General features: G+C 56.9%; 1 protein-coding gene across 1 annotated transcript in view; it reads right to left on the bottom strand.

Moving 5' to 3' along the window:
* The window catches only part of CFAP99 (cilia and flagella associated protein 99), a 33,540-nt gene extending 23,683 nt beyond the window's left edge, over positions 1–9,857 (bottom strand). The window contains exons 1-4 of the mRNA XM_075543611.1: positions 9,747–9,857; positions 3,346–3,490; positions 2,430–2,524; positions 487–599 (exon numbers count right to left, since the gene is read on the bottom strand). Of these exons, the coding sequence (XP_075399726.1) occupies positions 487–599; positions 2,430–2,524; positions 3,346–3,490; positions 9,747–9,857 (464 nt within the window). The remainder of the gene's footprint in view (positions 1–486; positions 600–2,429; positions 2,525–3,345; positions 3,491–9,746) is intronic.
* Positions 9,858–16,787: the final 6,930 nt, after the last annotated feature.

Here is a 16,787-nt window from a genome sequence, read left to right as displayed (position 1 = left end):
AGCGCACAGTGACCCTATAGGACAGAGGAGGGCTGCCCCTTTGAGTTCCTGAGGGTATGCATCCTTACGGAAGAGACAACTCCCTCTTTCTCCCACGGAGAGATGTCTGGGGTCGGGGGGCGGTTTGAATGGCTGGCCTTTCCGTTAGCAGCCCCACGATGCCACCAGCCTGCCTTGCTTCCCATCTGAACATGCACAGTGAACCCACCCCTAACCTCTCAGAGGAGCCCTGCAGAGGCAGCAGATTGGCTGCTGCCTGCAAGGTGAGCAGCAGGTTGAACCACCAAACCGTGGGAGAGAGGGGAGCCCTCCTGCTCCCGGGAAGAGCTACAGCTCCAGAGACCCCTGGGCGCAGGCCCACCCGAGAGTGCCCCAGGGGTCAGAATCCACTCAGTGGCAGTGAGTTCGGTTTTGCGGTGTGAGGCCTCACAGAGCACCTCTGACCTTCCTTCCTCATCTGCTTGCCGTCCTGCTGTGCAGACCCACCTCATCAAGGGACTGATCCAGTTCGTCTGGACGTGGGTTGTCTCATAGATCAGACTCCACTCGTCCTTGATCCAGGTGCACAGGTACAGAGGGTTGAGGAAGAACTTGAGGAACTGTGGGGAGCAGTGGGGAGTTGAGGAGCTGGTGGGGAGCAGGGGGAAAGGACCTGAGGCCTGAAGGAAGCAGGAATCCCCAGGGGGCTGGGCTGCCTCCTCACAGCCCTGTTTTAGGGAACTGAGTCAGAATGGCTGGGAGACTGGCCCATGGCCATCTTACAGGGCATGTGGGAAGCCAGTGGGCCACACCACAGAGAGGAAGCAGCTCCCTGAGGCAGGCACAGCTCGGCCCTCTCCTCCTGTTGGGGTGCAAAGCCCCCACCACTTTGCCCCCATGGCCCCCTCTCCCTTGTTCTGTCCCTTCTCAGTTTCATCTGTCCGTGCTGTGCTACCTGCCCCCTGAGCCCGTATCTGTCCCCTCCCTTCCTCGGACACCCCTAGACCATTCACCAGGCTCTACCCACCCAGGCTCCCAGCCCACGTGCCACCCAGGGGCGAGAGGAGGGGAGGTGGGGGCAGCCCCCGCAGGCGACCGCGCTGGAGGGCAGGCAGGTGGGTGGACAGAGTGATTGGACTTCATCAGCAGGTGAAGGCTCGAGACCTGGGGGCCTGCGAGACCACTCAGTCCCCTCTGGGCAGTGTCCCCAGACCGTGGCACCCCAGAATGGCAGGCAACTGCAAGGGTCTGGAGGACCAGCTGGGACCACCGTCTCTCCTCAGTGTCACTGCTGGCTGTATCACTCTGGTCACAGCACTGGCAGAAGGTGGCCAGCTGGTAATGAACGTTTGTTCCTGTCTTCGAGCCAAGGCTGGCTGCCTCCCCAGAGCCCTGAAGGGTACGGGCTCCAATAAGGGTCTTGGGATGGCCCCCTCAGAGCACTGAGCACACGAAGTCCTCCTCACTGCGGATAGCTCCTAGGGGAGGGGCCTCCAGGGGAAGGGTCTTCCTGGGTCTGGGTGCTTCTGGGTGAGGGGCCTCCAGGGTGCAGTTCTTCCTGGGTCAGGTTCTTCCAGGCCTGGGTCCTCATGAGGGAGGCTTCTCTAGGTAAAGCTTCTTTCTCCCAGGCCTGGCAGCTGTTATGCCCCAGGTGGTTGAGGAGGAGCAGGCCAGCTCCCACCAGAGCTTGAGAGCCTGTGTCACCCCTGACACTTTGTCATGGGGGCACCTTATGGGACTCCCTGTGCCCTGCTTCCCCATAGGGCCTGCTCCATCCCAAGGGGCCTGCACCCAGCTCCATGCAGCGGCAAGTGGGAAGGCACAGGTGTGGCCTGGGCAGGGCAGGTGGGCCACTGTGGGGGCCTCTCCCTGGCAGCCTGCCCTCAGAGTCTGTCCTGGTGCCAGCTTGTGAATCCAGAGGCCCAAGCACAGCTCTCTGAGTCCAGACTCTCCTGATGGCCAGGCAAGGACTCCCTGCCCTGACGTATGCCGCATCACCAGCTGGTACTGCCCTGGGCAGCACTAAGGACCTAGTGTCACTGATCCCAGGAGAACAGCCCAGGGGCAGCAAGGGGCAGCAAGGACACTGGGGGCAGAGTGGAACAGCAAGGGGCAGTGAGGGATAGTAGTGGGCAGTGAGGGGCAGAGAGGGCAGTGGGCAGAGAGGTCAGAGGTCTGAAGTTTAGCCTATTAAGGGGCAGCAGAGGGCAGTGAGGGGCAGCAGTGGGCAGTGAGGGGCAGCAAGGGCAGAGAGAACAGCGATGGGCAGCAGGGGACAGTAAGGGAGGGTGCTTGGGCCTTTTACACACAGATGGCTCCACAGAGACTAAAGGTCATGATGGAGGGGTGGAGCTTGGCCCTTGGGTATAGAACCAGAACTTCAGCCCCACCCCCTGTGGGTGCCCCTCTGCAGCTCTGAAGGGGAAGTAGGGCGGGCTGCTGCTGCTGACCTTACACATCTTGTCCAGGGGTTGGGACTTGATGATCTTGCAGAAGAGCTGGAAGCCAAGCTCCTCCAGCTGGAAGGTGGCCAGGTAGCAGATCACTGAGGACATGGGGACAGTGTGAGCATGGGCTGAGCAGACCACCACCCCACAGAAGGCCTCGGGGCCACCCGGACTGTGGCCCAGTGGCGTGGTCACAGTGTGTGTGGTGCCTAAGCAAAGTCACCAGCTGCCACCCAGGTGACCAGGACAGCCCCACGCAAGGGCATTGCTCTGAGACCCAGCGAGTACTGTGGGCAGAGTCCAGCAGTCCAGGCCCCCTGGGGGATGAGGTAGGGACACAGTGGCCTGCGGCGTTTGCACGTGGAGGCATGTGATGCCCCCCAGGGAGACTGGGGACCTGAATGTTCCTGGGTTCAGTGAGGGTCCTTGGAGCCAGGCCCATTCTGTGCCACCTGGTGTGAGCTCCACGGATGCCGATGGGGGCAGTGGCCTCCTAGCCCTGTGTGGGGATGGACCTCACCCCGGGGGGACAGTTGTCACGCTTCAGAAAGTCGTATGGAGAAGGTAACTCATCTCAGTCCCCACCCTCTGGAGAGTCCAAAGTGCGTCTACAAGCCTGTCCGCAGGCCTTGAGGTCAGAGGTCACGAGCTTAGCCTGTGAAGGGATGGTCACTTTTCCCACGCTGGCCTCTTCTGGGTTATTTTCTCCCAGCCTTGTCTGTGCCCCTGACTTCGAGGCCCTGACTATGTCTGCTGAGGCTGGCTGCATCCACCCAGAGCAGACTCAGTGTGCAGGTCTGTGGGATCGGGGAACACCCTGGCCCAACCACTCAGGGGCCCAGTCTTGAGGAGCATGTGAGGTGAAGGCTGTGGAAGCCCCCAGGGAGCAGAGCCAGGTGGCCAGGGGTCCAGTACTGACCCTCGAAGAGATGGTAGTCTGCCCACAGGCAGAACCGCCCATCCCGCACGTAGAAGGCGTCCACCACAACCTTCAGCAACTTCCGGTACTCCAGGCAGCCAGACAGGAGCTCCAGGATAAACACCTGCTGCGGGGGGCTCAGCGTCTGTGAGGGTGACAGGCAGAGAATGCCACTCGTGGGAACTGCCAAGTGAGCCGGGAGGGAGGCGGCAGGTGGCAGTAGCCTCGAGGTCATGAACCCAGGAGCCCCTTGGCCCAAAGACCCCCAGGTGCCCTTGCATGTGTGCCAGTAAGGTGGGTGCAGAGACACAGACAGACAAACCGGGGCAGGGTGAGACTTCAGAGGAGAGCCAGACTGCCAACCAAAGGCTGCAAGGTGAGAGCTGGCTGGGAGAGGAGCTGTGGGGTGGGCAGGTGAGCGGGCAGGGCTTTGGGTTTGTCCAGCCCAGGTGGTATGCATGACCTTTTCAGACCAGGGGCTGGATTCTGGAAGAGAAGACAGGAGGAGGAGGCTGCTGAGACAGCAGGAAGAGAGGGGAGCGGCTGGTGGGGACAGATGCTGTCAGCCTTCCCAGAAAGTGACTGGGGAGCCAGGGTGTCAGGAACCTTGCATTTTCCCGGCTCTTTAATCCTGTGATTACACTTCTGGGAATCAAAGGGAATTGCCTAGGAGGGAGGTCACAGTCAAGCATAAGTAGGCGTCAGGGTGATGGAAAATGCACACACACACGTCCGGCAGAAAGGCAGGTGTGTGTGTGTTGATTGTGTAGAATAGATGGCGTTCCAAGCTAGCCCAAATGGCTAGGCACTTGGCTGCTGCTGGTTCAGATCCACCCAGAGGCCTCTGGTAATGTCAGCCTGGTTACCGGCATCTGAAAAGGTCACAGCCATGAAGATCCTGTAGAGCAGTGGTTCTCAACCTTCCTAATGCCGCCACCCTTTCATACAGTTCCTCATGTTGTGGTGATCCCCAAACCATAAAATTATTTTTGTTGCTACTTCATCACTGTCATTTTGCCACTGTTATGAGTCAGGTGACCCCTGTGAAAGGGTTGTTCAACCCCCAAAGGGGTCACGACCCACAGGTTGAGAACCACTGCCTGTAGAGCACGGTCTGAATCAAGTGCCCGGCAGCTCGGACTCCATGCCAGGGACCAGCGCCCAGCAGCCAGTGCAGGACGCTTCTGGGAAACTACAGCAAGGCAGTCGCTGATACAATGTGCCCAGGAGACCCAGCCAGGATCCCAGCTACATTGACGCTGCTGCTGTGGAGGGAGGGAAACATCATTAGCAGTGTAGGATTCTGGGAAAACTTAATTTCTCCTTGGGGTGTGGGGCTGTATTGTGGGTTAAGAGACATGAGCAACAAAAGTATTTCTGTTTGAACCATTTCCATAACCTTTGCCAAGTTAATGGCCTGGATGAGGCAGTGATGCCAGCACCGTGATCCACTTCCAGAAGTTTGGCATCACCCCCAAATAGCAAGTTCCCCCCTCCCTCCCAGCCCCTGAGTCTGGTCACAGCCGGAGTCCAGACCTGCTCAGAGCGGGCCCTATGGGGGAGGGCCTTCCCTGGCTTTGCTGTCTGAGCCTGGCTGTGTCCTCCAGAGCTGTCCCCCAACTCTTCTCCTCTCAGATTCCCCCTCAGTCCAGGCCGCAGCCACTGGGGCGGTCCCCAGCCCAGCTTCTCCCACCTTGGACTTTCTCTGTTTTGTCTAAGAAGCCTGGGGCCCTGGGGTGGCTGCTGCTTAAGGGCACCCAAGCCAGTGACTGGCCAGCTGGGGTGCTGCCCACAGCTACCCCCACTTCCCCCTCTTCACTCCACTCACACCCCGCAGCCTTGAAGCTGGCCCTGGCAGCTCCACCGCTTACTCCCAGCTGGGCCTAGGAACTGTCCACAAGGTTTTCACTGGCTACAGCTCTGAGCCCGCAGAGGCCGGCTCCAATGCCACCATTGGTGTGTGTGCATGGGGGGAGGGGTCCTGGAGGGCCCAGGGCCCAGCGGGAAGCAGGCAGGTACCAGTAAGTGACACGCACCAGGCTGGGCCTGTGACCTGGTCTCACCACTGGGGAAGGGAGGCGGAGAGCCATGGTTCCAGAAGCTGCAGGAGACATATGGAGTCCTACTCCGTCCACGGAGAGGGGACTGAGGTCCGGGGAAGAGACACACCTGGCCACAGGGCCCGTCCTCCTCTTCCCCCCTCCCCACACAGGCTCGGCTGCCTTGACTGCTCCAGGCCGTGGAGGCACCAGTCCCAGGCAGGGATGAGAGCAGACTCTCATTCTGCCCCAGTCCCTGAAGTCAGAGGGGGCTTCCAGGTCAGGACTCTGAGCAATCCCTAGTCACTGAGGTCAGGGTGGGCTTTGGGGTCAGGGCCCTGAGCTGCCCTCACTCACTGAGAGCAGAGGGGGTTTGGGATCAGGGCTCTGATTGGGATGGTGGCAGGGGAGAAGAGAGAGCTGATCCCAGACTCCCAGGCAGTCCTATGCACAGGCTGGGTGCCAGGAACCGGAGACCCAGAGCCTGCTAGCTTGTTCCTGTCCTGTCATCTCCTCGTGAACTGAGCAGAACTGAGCTTGTCTGCTGGGACCACAGGGTTTGGGTAGAGCAGACCAGGGCCGGGCCTGGGTGGGGCTGGATACTGGCATGCCCTAGGGCACCCCAACAAGTCAGAAAGGCAGCTGAAGTAAACTGCCCTCCACCTCCTTTTCCCCTCCTTCCCTATCCCCTGCCCCCTCAGCAGAGCACAGAACACTGGGGGATGGTCAGGTGCGCCCCTGATGGTGGGTCCAGGTGGCATTTTCCATCAGTGCTAAACAGGGTGATCTGTTAGCTTTAGCCTCTGAGAAGGAGTCTGGTGGACCAGGTCAGCAGTTCGAAACCACCAGCTACTTCTCGGGAGAAAGAATTACAGTCTTGGAAACCCACAGGGGCAGTTCTACCCAGTCCTCGGGAGCCCCTGTGAGGCGACATCCACTTTTGTTTTCTGGGTTTTGCCCTTTGACAAATAGAAACATCAACCTGACCTTTTTTTTGGGGGGGGGATAGGGGGTGAAGAAGACCTCTGTCCCCTCCCCAGGCTGTGTATGGATAGGCCTGTGAGCAGCTGGGGGGCTGTCCCAGAAGCAGCCTGGTGGGGGGGCAGTGTGGATGCAGGAGGCAGGAACTGTGGGGGAGGGCGAGAAGGGAGCTCCTGAGCAGACCTGGCTATGCCTTCCCAGGTGCAGACCTGGAGGCAGAAGGCGGGTTAGGAGGCTTTGTGATTAGCCCAGGCAGAGCAGTGTCAGCTGCTGTTGGGGGGCTGTGGGGGGCGACTAGTAGAGCATGGGGGTGGGGTGTCAGCATCTAAGGTAGAGCTGAGGAGGAGTCTCAAGACTTGTTCAAGACTTACCACCTGAGTTAGGGGCAGTTTGGGTGGAAGCAGTTTGGGTGGTTGATTGGGGAGTGGGGGGCGGTTTGCTGGGACCCTCATCATGGGGCCTGAGTTTAACCTGTGGATGGGGGAGCTGGGCTTTGAGGACTTGATTTGGGGGATTGCCAGCAAGTGAGAGGCTGGGTGTGTGTGTGTGTGCAGACAGACTTCACACCAGCTGTTGGATGTAGAGGGAGGTGGAGTCCCCTGGACTGGGTGTTGGGGAGAGGTCTCGGCCATAGTTCCTGAGCTGAGAGGGTGAGCTAAGCAGACTGGCTTGAACCCGGGGCCTGAGTGAGGCCGGGCTGGGGCTGTGACTGAGGGAGAATGTAGGCACTATGTGTGGGAGGGGCAGTCTGTGGGCGGGGCAGGAGCCCCGGGACCTGGAGGTTTCCAGTACATTCCTGTGCTGACAAGAAAACCCGCTCCCCAAAAGGAGACAGAGGGGGCTGGGAGGGCCTGGCTGGGAGGGGCAGGTGGTGCTCTGAACTGTGGGGTGTTGGCAGCCCTGAAGCTGCGCAGGGTCTCAGGGCAGAGCCGGGAACTCAGGGTGGGTGGGTGGGGTGGTCCCTGACATTGCTGTGAAAGATCTGGGTGGTAGTGGGGGTGACCAGGATCCAGACCAGATGACAGAAAGAAGGTGGGGTGGGTGGGACAGGTATGGTCTGTGATGTGGCTCAGGGTAGAGGCAGCAAGGGAGAGGTGGGCAGAGGCCGTGAGGGGTGAGGGGTGCTGCTCTCCCCTCCAGCCCCCTCTCCACATTCCCAGCCAGGTCTAGGGCCCAGCAGCTCAGAGGCAGCCCAGTGATGGCTGCTCCCACCTGCCCTGCCAGTGTATCGGGGACCCTCCTCAGGCTCTTCTCGTCTACACCTCCCCACGCTGTACCCCAAGATATCTGAGGTGTCCCAAGACACCCCGAGATAGTCCAAGATGCTCTGAGGCAGCCCTAGATGCCCTGAGACAGCCAGGATACCCCAAGATACCTTGAGATGCCCAAAGATGACTTGAGGCAGAGTGAAGACACCCCAAGACAGCTGAGACACCCACCCCCAGATGTCCTGGGATAGTTTGAGATACCTGGAGATGCCCTGGTCCAACTCTTTATCCCAGGCTGTGGCTCATGCTGGAGGGTGGGGTGGGGACCTGACCGAGTGAAGGGGCCAGCGAGGCAGCCTCAGGCCTGTGCCGGACCCCTTTCCAGACCCCCTCCCCTCATCTACTGCACCTGCCACAGCCCCTCTCCTCTCAGGCAGCTCCCCACTTCTCTGACCCTGCCAAGGGGGATGACCCTGGTGGCCTGCCGGTGCCCAGCTCCTGATAGACAGGCAGTGTGGCAAGGGCAAGTGACCCAAAGCCTGGCTCAGAGCTGTGACCTGCTTGTGTGGCCCATGAGGGGACAGCTGGGCCTCCTATGAGGCAGTACTAGTGGCCCCCCTTTGGTCATGTGTGGGGAGCCCCTAGGAAGGGGCTGCCTCTTCTCTAGTCCTGTGCTTTGTACCCGCCATTGTCCCTCACCCCGTCTTGCCCACCTGTTTGGTCCTTGCTGACCTGAATCCCCATTGGGGAGTAGAGGCGGGCAGCAGCCCTAAGTATCCTCTGTGGGACCCTGGAGACTGGCCAGGGCACTCAGCTTGCCAGGGCCCTCCCTGCTGGGTCCCAGCTGTAGCCCAAGGGTGCCTATGCATAGAGGCCGGCTGCGTACACCCCAGGAGTCCATGGTCACCTCCAGCAGTGGGGCTGGCCATCAGAGCCACCAACTGCCATGACCACATCTTTCCCCATAGCCCTGCCCGAGACCCTGGGTATCCCCACCCATGCCCCCACCACAGCCCTGCCCACACAGTCCAGGGTCCCCATCCCCCTACCCAGCCTTGCTAACAGCCCTGCCTGCAGCCCCAGAGCTCTCTGTCCATACCCCGCCCCCACCTCTGTCTTGCCTGCAGGGGTTCCCTGTGGGGGCTCCTCATCCATGCCTCCCCAGCCCTGCTCATAGCTGTGGGGCTACCTGCCTATAGCATCTGCCTCTCTAGGGGAGTACCCCCGGTCTGATCTATGGAAGTGTGTGAGCTGGTGGGACATGCAGGTAGGGCCTTGTCCCTGAGAGGGACACTCTAGGATGATGCTGAGGACCCTTGTGGTACTTGGCTAATTTCCTGGCTGCTGGCACAAAGGTCAGTGGTTCAAACCCACCATGTGCTCAGTGGAAGAAAGGCCTGGCCGACTGCCCTGGAAACTGTCAGGCTCCACTCATCCTAAGGGTCACTCGACAGCACTTCTTCTCAATAGAGTAGCATTGTCCCTAGGAATCCCCATGTGACTGTCAAAGCCAACACTGGGCCAGGGCTGGGACTCCTGCCCCATGAGCTGCTTCCCTGAAGGACACACTGGGCCCGTGTCCTTGTTCAGAGACTTGCCCAGGCTGGAGAGGAGGCTCCTAGGACCTGCAGCTGGTACGGGGTGGGTGTGAGCCCTGTAGTGGCAGGCCTGCTGATGACCCCACCCTCCCCTCCTGAGACAAGCGGCTTGCCTCCAAGCTCGTTTCTCAAAAGCAGGCTGAGACCTGAGCTGAGGACAGGGGAGGGCCTATCACATCAGGACCACACGGTCCTTGGTTGAGGGGGGAAATGAAAATGGGCCCCCATATTCCCAGGGCTTCGGGCTTCTCCTCATTTCCCGTGATATCAATGGCACAGGGTGGAGATGGAGGTGCTCTGGGTGCAGGGTGGGGGAGGGGCAGGGTCCCGGTGCTAGGCTTGCTGCCCACAAGAGCTGGGCCTGCCACATGGTAGGAGCCAGGAACCCCTCCGGTGACTTAGTGTGAAGGAGCTGGGCTTCATCATTGGGTGGCCACATGGAATTGGGAGATGATGGCATTTCCCACCTGTGTGGCAGAGGCCACTGGGCTCAGGCTGCCCTGGGAAGGGGCCAGAGGGGTGATGGGTCCCCAGGGAGCTGACAGGTGTGGGGTCCGGGGAACTTATCAGTCCACCTGCAGGTCAGGGTTCATGGCCTCCAGGAACTGCTGGGTGCTGTCCTTCTCAGGCCGGAACTGGCCCAGCCGCTCTACCACAGCCTCGATGCATTTTCCGTAGTAGGTCATCTTCCAGGTGGGCAGGCAGGTCCTACAAGGTGACCAGGGGACAAAGTATCACTACACTACAGGGTGAGGTCTGTGAGGCTGCCAGAACCCTCAGCAGTGTTAGGCCCCTGGGGACAGAGATGAGACTCTGCAGGGTGTGTATCATGGGATGGGAGGGGACCCCAACTTCTGGATTGTCCTCTAAGACCAGTGTTGCCCAGGTCTCCATGTGTGCACAGGGTCTTCCAACTTCTCCAGATTCACCCTCCCCACCAAGGCCTGTGCAGCAACTCACCTGTGGAGGGGCCAGGCCTGGGCAGGAGGGGGTGTGTCACCCAAAAGGCAGGCCTCTGTGCTCCTCCGCCCAGCTCATTCAGCAGCCCTGTCTGTGGGGATGCACCCAGAGGGTGGGCAGTAAGTGACCCCAGGGCCTGTGGATGCAACAGTGTATTTGAAAGGCGAGACCAGGTCCAGAGAGAACTCTGAGCTGGTAAGTGTCCAGTTGCATCTGGGGTTGGAGCATTAACACATATGCCGGGGACACCTCTGCTTGGGGAGGGGCTAGGACCCCAGGAGCTGGCCCTGAGGACACCGGAAGGTGGACCCTGAAATGGAAGGTGGGGATTCTCTTCCACGGTGTGTGTTTGGGCTGTGATGGGATTGAGAGGTCCTTTCTGCCTCCCTTGGGAGTCACACTGACTGGGAGGCTATGCTGGCTTGGTCAGGTCAGAGGTCACAGTTGGGCACCAGCAAAAGCCTAGCTCTGGCCTAGCCAGAGTACCAGCTCCAGGTACCAGCACCCAGCCTAGACCCTGGCTGGGCCCTGGCTCATCCCTTTCTGCGGAAAAGGACAAAGAGAAACTCTCCACCCACTGACACTGGAGCATTTCCAGGGAGGCAGTCAATCGCTGTCTGTATTGTTATCCACAGAGAGGCCCACTGGCTGACAAGTCCCCTAGTCACATCAGAGGTTAGTGGAGGGCCACAGGTCAGCTGAAAATTCAGAAAAGCCTGTACACGAGACATGGAACCAAAGCAACCAGCAGAGAAGGAACCAGAGAAGAGGCAGTGCAGAGGGCAGAAAAACGAAAGTCAGCCAGCCAGCCAACCAATCACCAGCCAGCCTACCAGCCAACAACCAGCAGTCAACCAATCAACAACCAGCTAGTCAACCAACAACCAGCCAACCAACCACCAGCCAACCAACCACCAGCCAGCCAGCCAGCAAGTCAACCAGCTAACTAACCAACAGCCAGCCAACAAACCAACAACTAGCTGGCCAGTCAACCAGCCAGATAGCTAGTCAACCAACCAACCAACCAACCAACCAACCAACCAACCAACCAACCAACAGCCAGCCAACCAGCCAGCCAACCAACAACCAGCCAGCCAACCAGCCAGCCACCCAACCAACAATCATGCAGCCAGCCAATCAACCAATCAACCCAGAAGCAACCACAAGTACCACCTCTAAGAGGTGCAGGGTCAAAGCAAGATCACCAAGAGCAGAAGAAGTGGCCTTGGGGAAGGAGAAGGAGTTCTTTTGGAAGCTAAAAGTATGACAGCAGGGCTAAAAACGCAAATGGGAGAGGAGAAAGCTGAACTTGAAGGAATCTTCCAGAAAGCAGGAAAAAGTCATGGCAATACAGTAAGAGGAAACAAGATAAGAAAATGAGGAATCATTCCAGGGTGTCCAAGTTCCAATGAATGGGAGTTCTGGAAAAGCAGAGGGGGCAGGGGAGGGAAACAGTCCAAGAAATGGCAGAAGAGGCTTTCTAGAACAACCAATCACAGGAGACCCAACGGGCAGTATCTGTCCAGAGGGCAGGAAGGGTGAGTGGAAACAGGGAAACCAGGGAGGAAGGAGGAGGAGGACAGTTACACTGTGGGGACCACAATCAATGTTACGATGCAAAACGTGTATGAATTGTGGCAGGGAGATCCATTTATTTACTCTATAAACAGCCACCTGGGCCACAGTGAAAAGAATCTATGTACATATTTAAAAGACAAAGAGACCATAGTAGAGGATACTGTGCTGAGTGAAATCGGTCTGCCATAAGACAATTTTAAAAACTTGTAATTATGGGCTAGGAGAGGGTTAAATATCAGATCACCCTTCTGTTCTGCATTCAACAACTTAGCAACCATTAACCCTTCCCGTGGGCTTGTCCTATTCCTGTCCTTCCCACCCGCCTTTCCTCTTTTGGGATCTTGGATCCCCCTGCACCCAAGTTTACACCCTCTAGTCTGCTACTTCCTGATTACTTCCGCTCCCTCTTTGGCCTTCTAAGGCTGTATCTTACGGAATGGGAACTTTTTCTTAATTTATTTTTCCTATCAGTGGTCTCAAATAATAGTCAACCTTTTGTGACACGAACTAACGTCACTCAGCCTAATGGCTTCCAAATCCACCCATGTCTTGAGGCGTTTCACAGTTCCATTATCATCATGTTCTTGACAATACCTAAGTCTTCCGCTGGGTGCACGCCTCAGCTCATGTATCCGTTCTCCCACAAGTGGGCACTGAGGTTGTTTCTGTCGGCTCGGTCTCGCAGCTAGTGCTGTGGTGAGCATGTGAGCGATGCTGTTTCTGATTTTTTTTTTTAAACAAAAAGCAATAGAACCACCGTGGAAAACGGCATGGTGCCTCCTTGAATGATTGGGAATGGAAGTGCCGGATGACACCGCAGTCTCGCTGTGGGTTACACCTACAGACACCCAGTCCCTCCACACCCTCGCCAGCATTGGTTGTTTTTTTATTACCATTTTGTTTCCTTATCAATGCTGGGATAAGGTGGTATCTCATGGATGTCTGCTTTGTGCCTCTCTTCATGTTTGTTGGACGCCTGGAGGTCTTCTTTGGTCAACTGCATGCTAGTGTCCTCTGCCCATTTTTAAACTGGGTTGACCATCTTTGTGGTTGTTGTTTTCCACACCTCTGAGAGATTAGTCCCTTGTCTGACATGTCACTGCCACAAATTCCTACCCAGTCTGTGGGTTCTCCGTGGGTGGAATCTTTTTTTTTTAATTTAAAAAATTATTTTATTTGGGGGGTTGGTGGAATCTTTTAATGTGCCTAAGAGTCTTATTTTTAATGGGAGAGGGACAAATATTGTATGAGACCACTATTATAAAAGCCAAGAAAAGGTTTTTTATTGAAAAAGAAACATCCTCTGATGACGGCCAGGGGTGAATGGGGACGGGAGGGTGAACCACTAGGGTGAAGGGGACAGGCATGTGTGTAAGAGGGAGGTTGGCTCAGCAAACGGTAGTGAAGGCCAAAGAGCACATTAGAAGAAGTCACGAGTAAAAGACAACAGGGGTGAAATCCAGGATGCTGAACCGAGAGACAGTGACTGGATTACTGTTCCATGGGGGGTGGGGGTGGCAGGGGAGGTTGGGGTACAGTGGGGAGCTGATAACAATGAGTTCAAGAAGGAAGAAATGTTCTAGCATCGACTGTAGTGATGATTGTACAACTCTTCTTAATATGATCGGACAATTGAATTGTATGCGATGTGAATTATATGCCAATAAAATATTTTTAACCTGACAGCAGAGATACTGTTATCTACACAATTTTGTAGGGTTGTGGGTTAGGAGTTGGGTTGTGTGCTGGATTAGGAACTGCAAGGTTGATGGTTCAAACCTACCAGTTGCTGCAAAGGGTAAAGTTTAGGCTGTCTGCTCTTGTAAACATGTAGCTGTTCTGTAAGGTCTGGGAGACCCTGTGTCAGTCAGAACTGCATTTGAATGGTGGTGCCGGAGAAGCACATTGGCGGTGCCATGGGCTGCCAAAAGGACAGACACACCTGTGTTGGAAGAAATATGGCCAGGGAGCTCCTTAGAGGCAAAGATGGCAAGATTTCATCTTACATCCTTTGGACGTGTTGTCAGGGGAGGCAGTCCCTGGAGAAGGACGTGGTGTTTGGTAAAGTGGAGGGGCAGTGAAGGAGAGGAAGGCCCTCGAGGAGACGGACGGACACTGTGGCTGCAACTACGGCTCAGGCAGAGGGGCCACTGTGAGGGTGGCACAGGACTGGGCGGGGTTTCCCTCTGTTGTGTATAAGGTCCCTGTGGGTCGGAGCTGACTTGATGGCAGTGCTTTTAGCTATTTATTCTTTTATGAGTAGCTGCATGGACTGTGAAAGGAGAGCACAACACCCACAACGTTCGTGGAGAACGTTGCATTGAAGCCCCCTTCCCAGATTAGCGTGACAGCGGACATTCCGACAGGAAGGAAGCAAAGAAAGAAAAGAGCATTGCAGAACTGGAGGACATCCTGTCTGCGGTCCCAGGGCCCGGTGAAAGAGCACCTGGTGCTGAGCATGACCTGCCTCACGGTGACGTCCAGGGCACTGCCGACAGCCCTGATGGACAGAGGAGGCCAGTCTCGCTGAAGGATGGGGAATCCAGGAACGGGGTGCCCAGAAGCAGCACGTGACACCTGCCAGAGAGGCTCCATCCAGAGCCCAGGCCAAGTAGAACTCTCTGCATAGGAGGCTGACTATTCCACAGCGGCCGAACTTGGGGAGTGGGCCGAGGGAGGAGATGGGAGGAAGTGGGGTACAGGGGTGGTGGTGGTCAATTTCTGGGATGGTGGTGCAGGGGTCACTGGGCTCCAGAGCAGGGAGGTGGTGTGCAGGGGCCACCTCAGTAGGCACACAGTTGTTACATACTCCTCGAGGCAGGTGTCTCCCCCCACCCCCCACTGCTATAAAGGGTCGTTCTGAGTTGGAGTCTAAGTGCTGGCAGTGGGCGTGGTTTGGGAATGTGAGTTTAGGAGTCCAGTTGGTGCAGTGGTTAGTGCTTGGCTGTTAACTAGGAGGTAAGCAGTTTGGATTCGAACAGCTGCCCCTCCGGAGAAAGAAGTGGCTGTCTGCTTCCTTACGTACTTACATGGGGCAGGTAGGTCCCCTGTCCTCCAGCATCCCTGTGAGTACGTGGCACACGGGTTTGCCCGCTTGGTTTGGGGGTGTAAGTCTGGGTTTGGCGAAGCCGTATGGAAGGACCAGTAAAGAGGTAAAGGTGGGAGGAATGAAAGCCTCTCTCCTTGGCAAGTCATCTCCAGGCAGCAGTGAGATGACATGGGAAGGCTTCAGGTCCCCTGAGGCCAGATGAGAGCACCACAATCCCCCACTGAGAGGCTCCGTTTACAGAAGACCCCAGAGTGTTAATTAAGACCTGCTTTTCCTGTGATTAGAGCTGGTCTCCCAAGGGCCCCTGCCCAGTCCTGCCCCGATGCTCTGATGCTCAGCACCCATGGCCGAGTCTGCTGGATGCTTTGCCATCTCCACCTGCCTTTTCTTCTGAGTCACAGAACCCTGCTTTTCAGAGGGTGATGGCATTCGTTTCCCCGGGTGCTGGGACACCTCCCTGGCACCTGCATAGAGTCACATGGCTCAATTCTTCCACCATCAAGATGTGCAAGGCTGCGAGGCTCTGAGGAAACTCCCCTGTCTCTTTTCCATCCTGCTCTGAACCCCAGAGGGGACTCTGTTGTTGCAGTGCTTGGAAGTTGAGTTGCTCCCTGCAGGGTCTGCAGCGCAAAACCACGAACAGCTCTGTGAGAGAAAGACAGGGCTTTCTACTCCCACAAAGAGTTAGTCTCAAACTGGGTCCACACAGCAGAAGCACATTAGCCTGAGTGATCTTAGGATTGTGAAGGATAAAAACCAAGCTCAAAGGAGGGAACGTACTGAGCTTACATGGTGAACACCCAGTTGGGGGAAAGCTATGGGTGACAGTGGGATCCCAAGATCCATTCAGAGGATCCAATCTTGGATTAGACCATAGACCAGGGATAAGAATAGCCTGGCTATCAGGCAGAGTGCAGGGACACCCCCCTCCCCACCTCTGTATCTTGTTTCCCATGCTTTTCTGTATATGAATTCAGGATGGGCAAAGCTGTACGGACAGTGACTTCACGGACTGCTTCTGGCAGGGATGTGGTGGGGGTGTTGCGAGAGGTGGGGAGCTGATAACAACGAGTACAGGAAAGATGCAACCGTTCTAAAACAGATTGTGGGACAGCTCTAATGTGATGGAACTATTGAACTGTATGACATGTGAAATGCATACCAATGAAACTCTTTAAAAAAGTTAGCGTCAGAAACCCCCAGGGGGAGTTCTACCCTGTCCTATGCAAGTCAGCCTCCACTCAGCGGCAGGCAGTTTGGATTTCGGGTTTGGCCGATACATAGGAGGCAATGGCGGGAATCTGGGCACACCCCCTGGGCCATGAGGACACTTGATAAAGATGGCACAAGAAACAGTTAGCAGAATCTGATAACCCTGGGGGCCATTCTGTCCCTGTGAGCCTCTTTCACAGGGACCTGAATTGTCTTCTCTTGGGCCACTAAGAGGCTAACTTTCTGCTACATGGAGTGGAGCAGGCATAGGAAAGGAGCCTGGGAGTGGCCCCCCGACTGCAGTAGCCCCGGGCCTTAGAAGTGGCCCAGGGCAGCCCCAGGGAAGGTCACCTGCCTAGTCCCCCAAGGGTCCCCTTCAATTTCAGTGCTGAGGACATGGTGTGGTTTCACAGGGAAGACTGAACGGAGGGTGAGGAGGTGGCCAGCCACTGCAGAGTCAATAGACAGGGAAAGGAGGCTGGATGGTGGTGGATGGTGGTAAAGGTCTTCCAGAAAACAGTGATTTATAAAACCTTACGACTCCAGGAAGTATGCTGGAGAGAAGGGCGCATAATAGGGAAGTTCCCATGGGCTGCATCCTGGGCGTGGGTGGGGTGGAGGCCAAGTAGGCAGAGAAGGATGATGGGTTAGGGGTGGGGTGTTGGTACTCCCAGTCAGGAGGGGAAGTGGCCTACTGGGTCCCTTACTGCTGGTAGTTCAGGTCACCAGAGTCAGCAACCCTTCGGGGAGGGTGGCCTGGATACAGAGCTTCCTATGGGTGGCAGTCAGGGTGGGCTCACAAGAGGATAGGGGAGAG

The sequence above is a fragment of the Tenrec ecaudatus genome, chromosome 3, assembly GCF_050624435.1.
Source record: "Tenrec ecaudatus isolate mTenEca1 chromosome 3, mTenEca1.hap1, whole genome shotgun sequence".
Classification (NCBI taxonomy): Eukaryota; Metazoa; Chordata; class Mammalia; order Afrosoricida; family Tenrecidae; genus Tenrec; species Tenrec ecaudatus.
The sequence above is the reverse complement of the archived record's forward strand: the minus strand, read 5'-3'. Positions and strand labels throughout refer to the sequence as shown.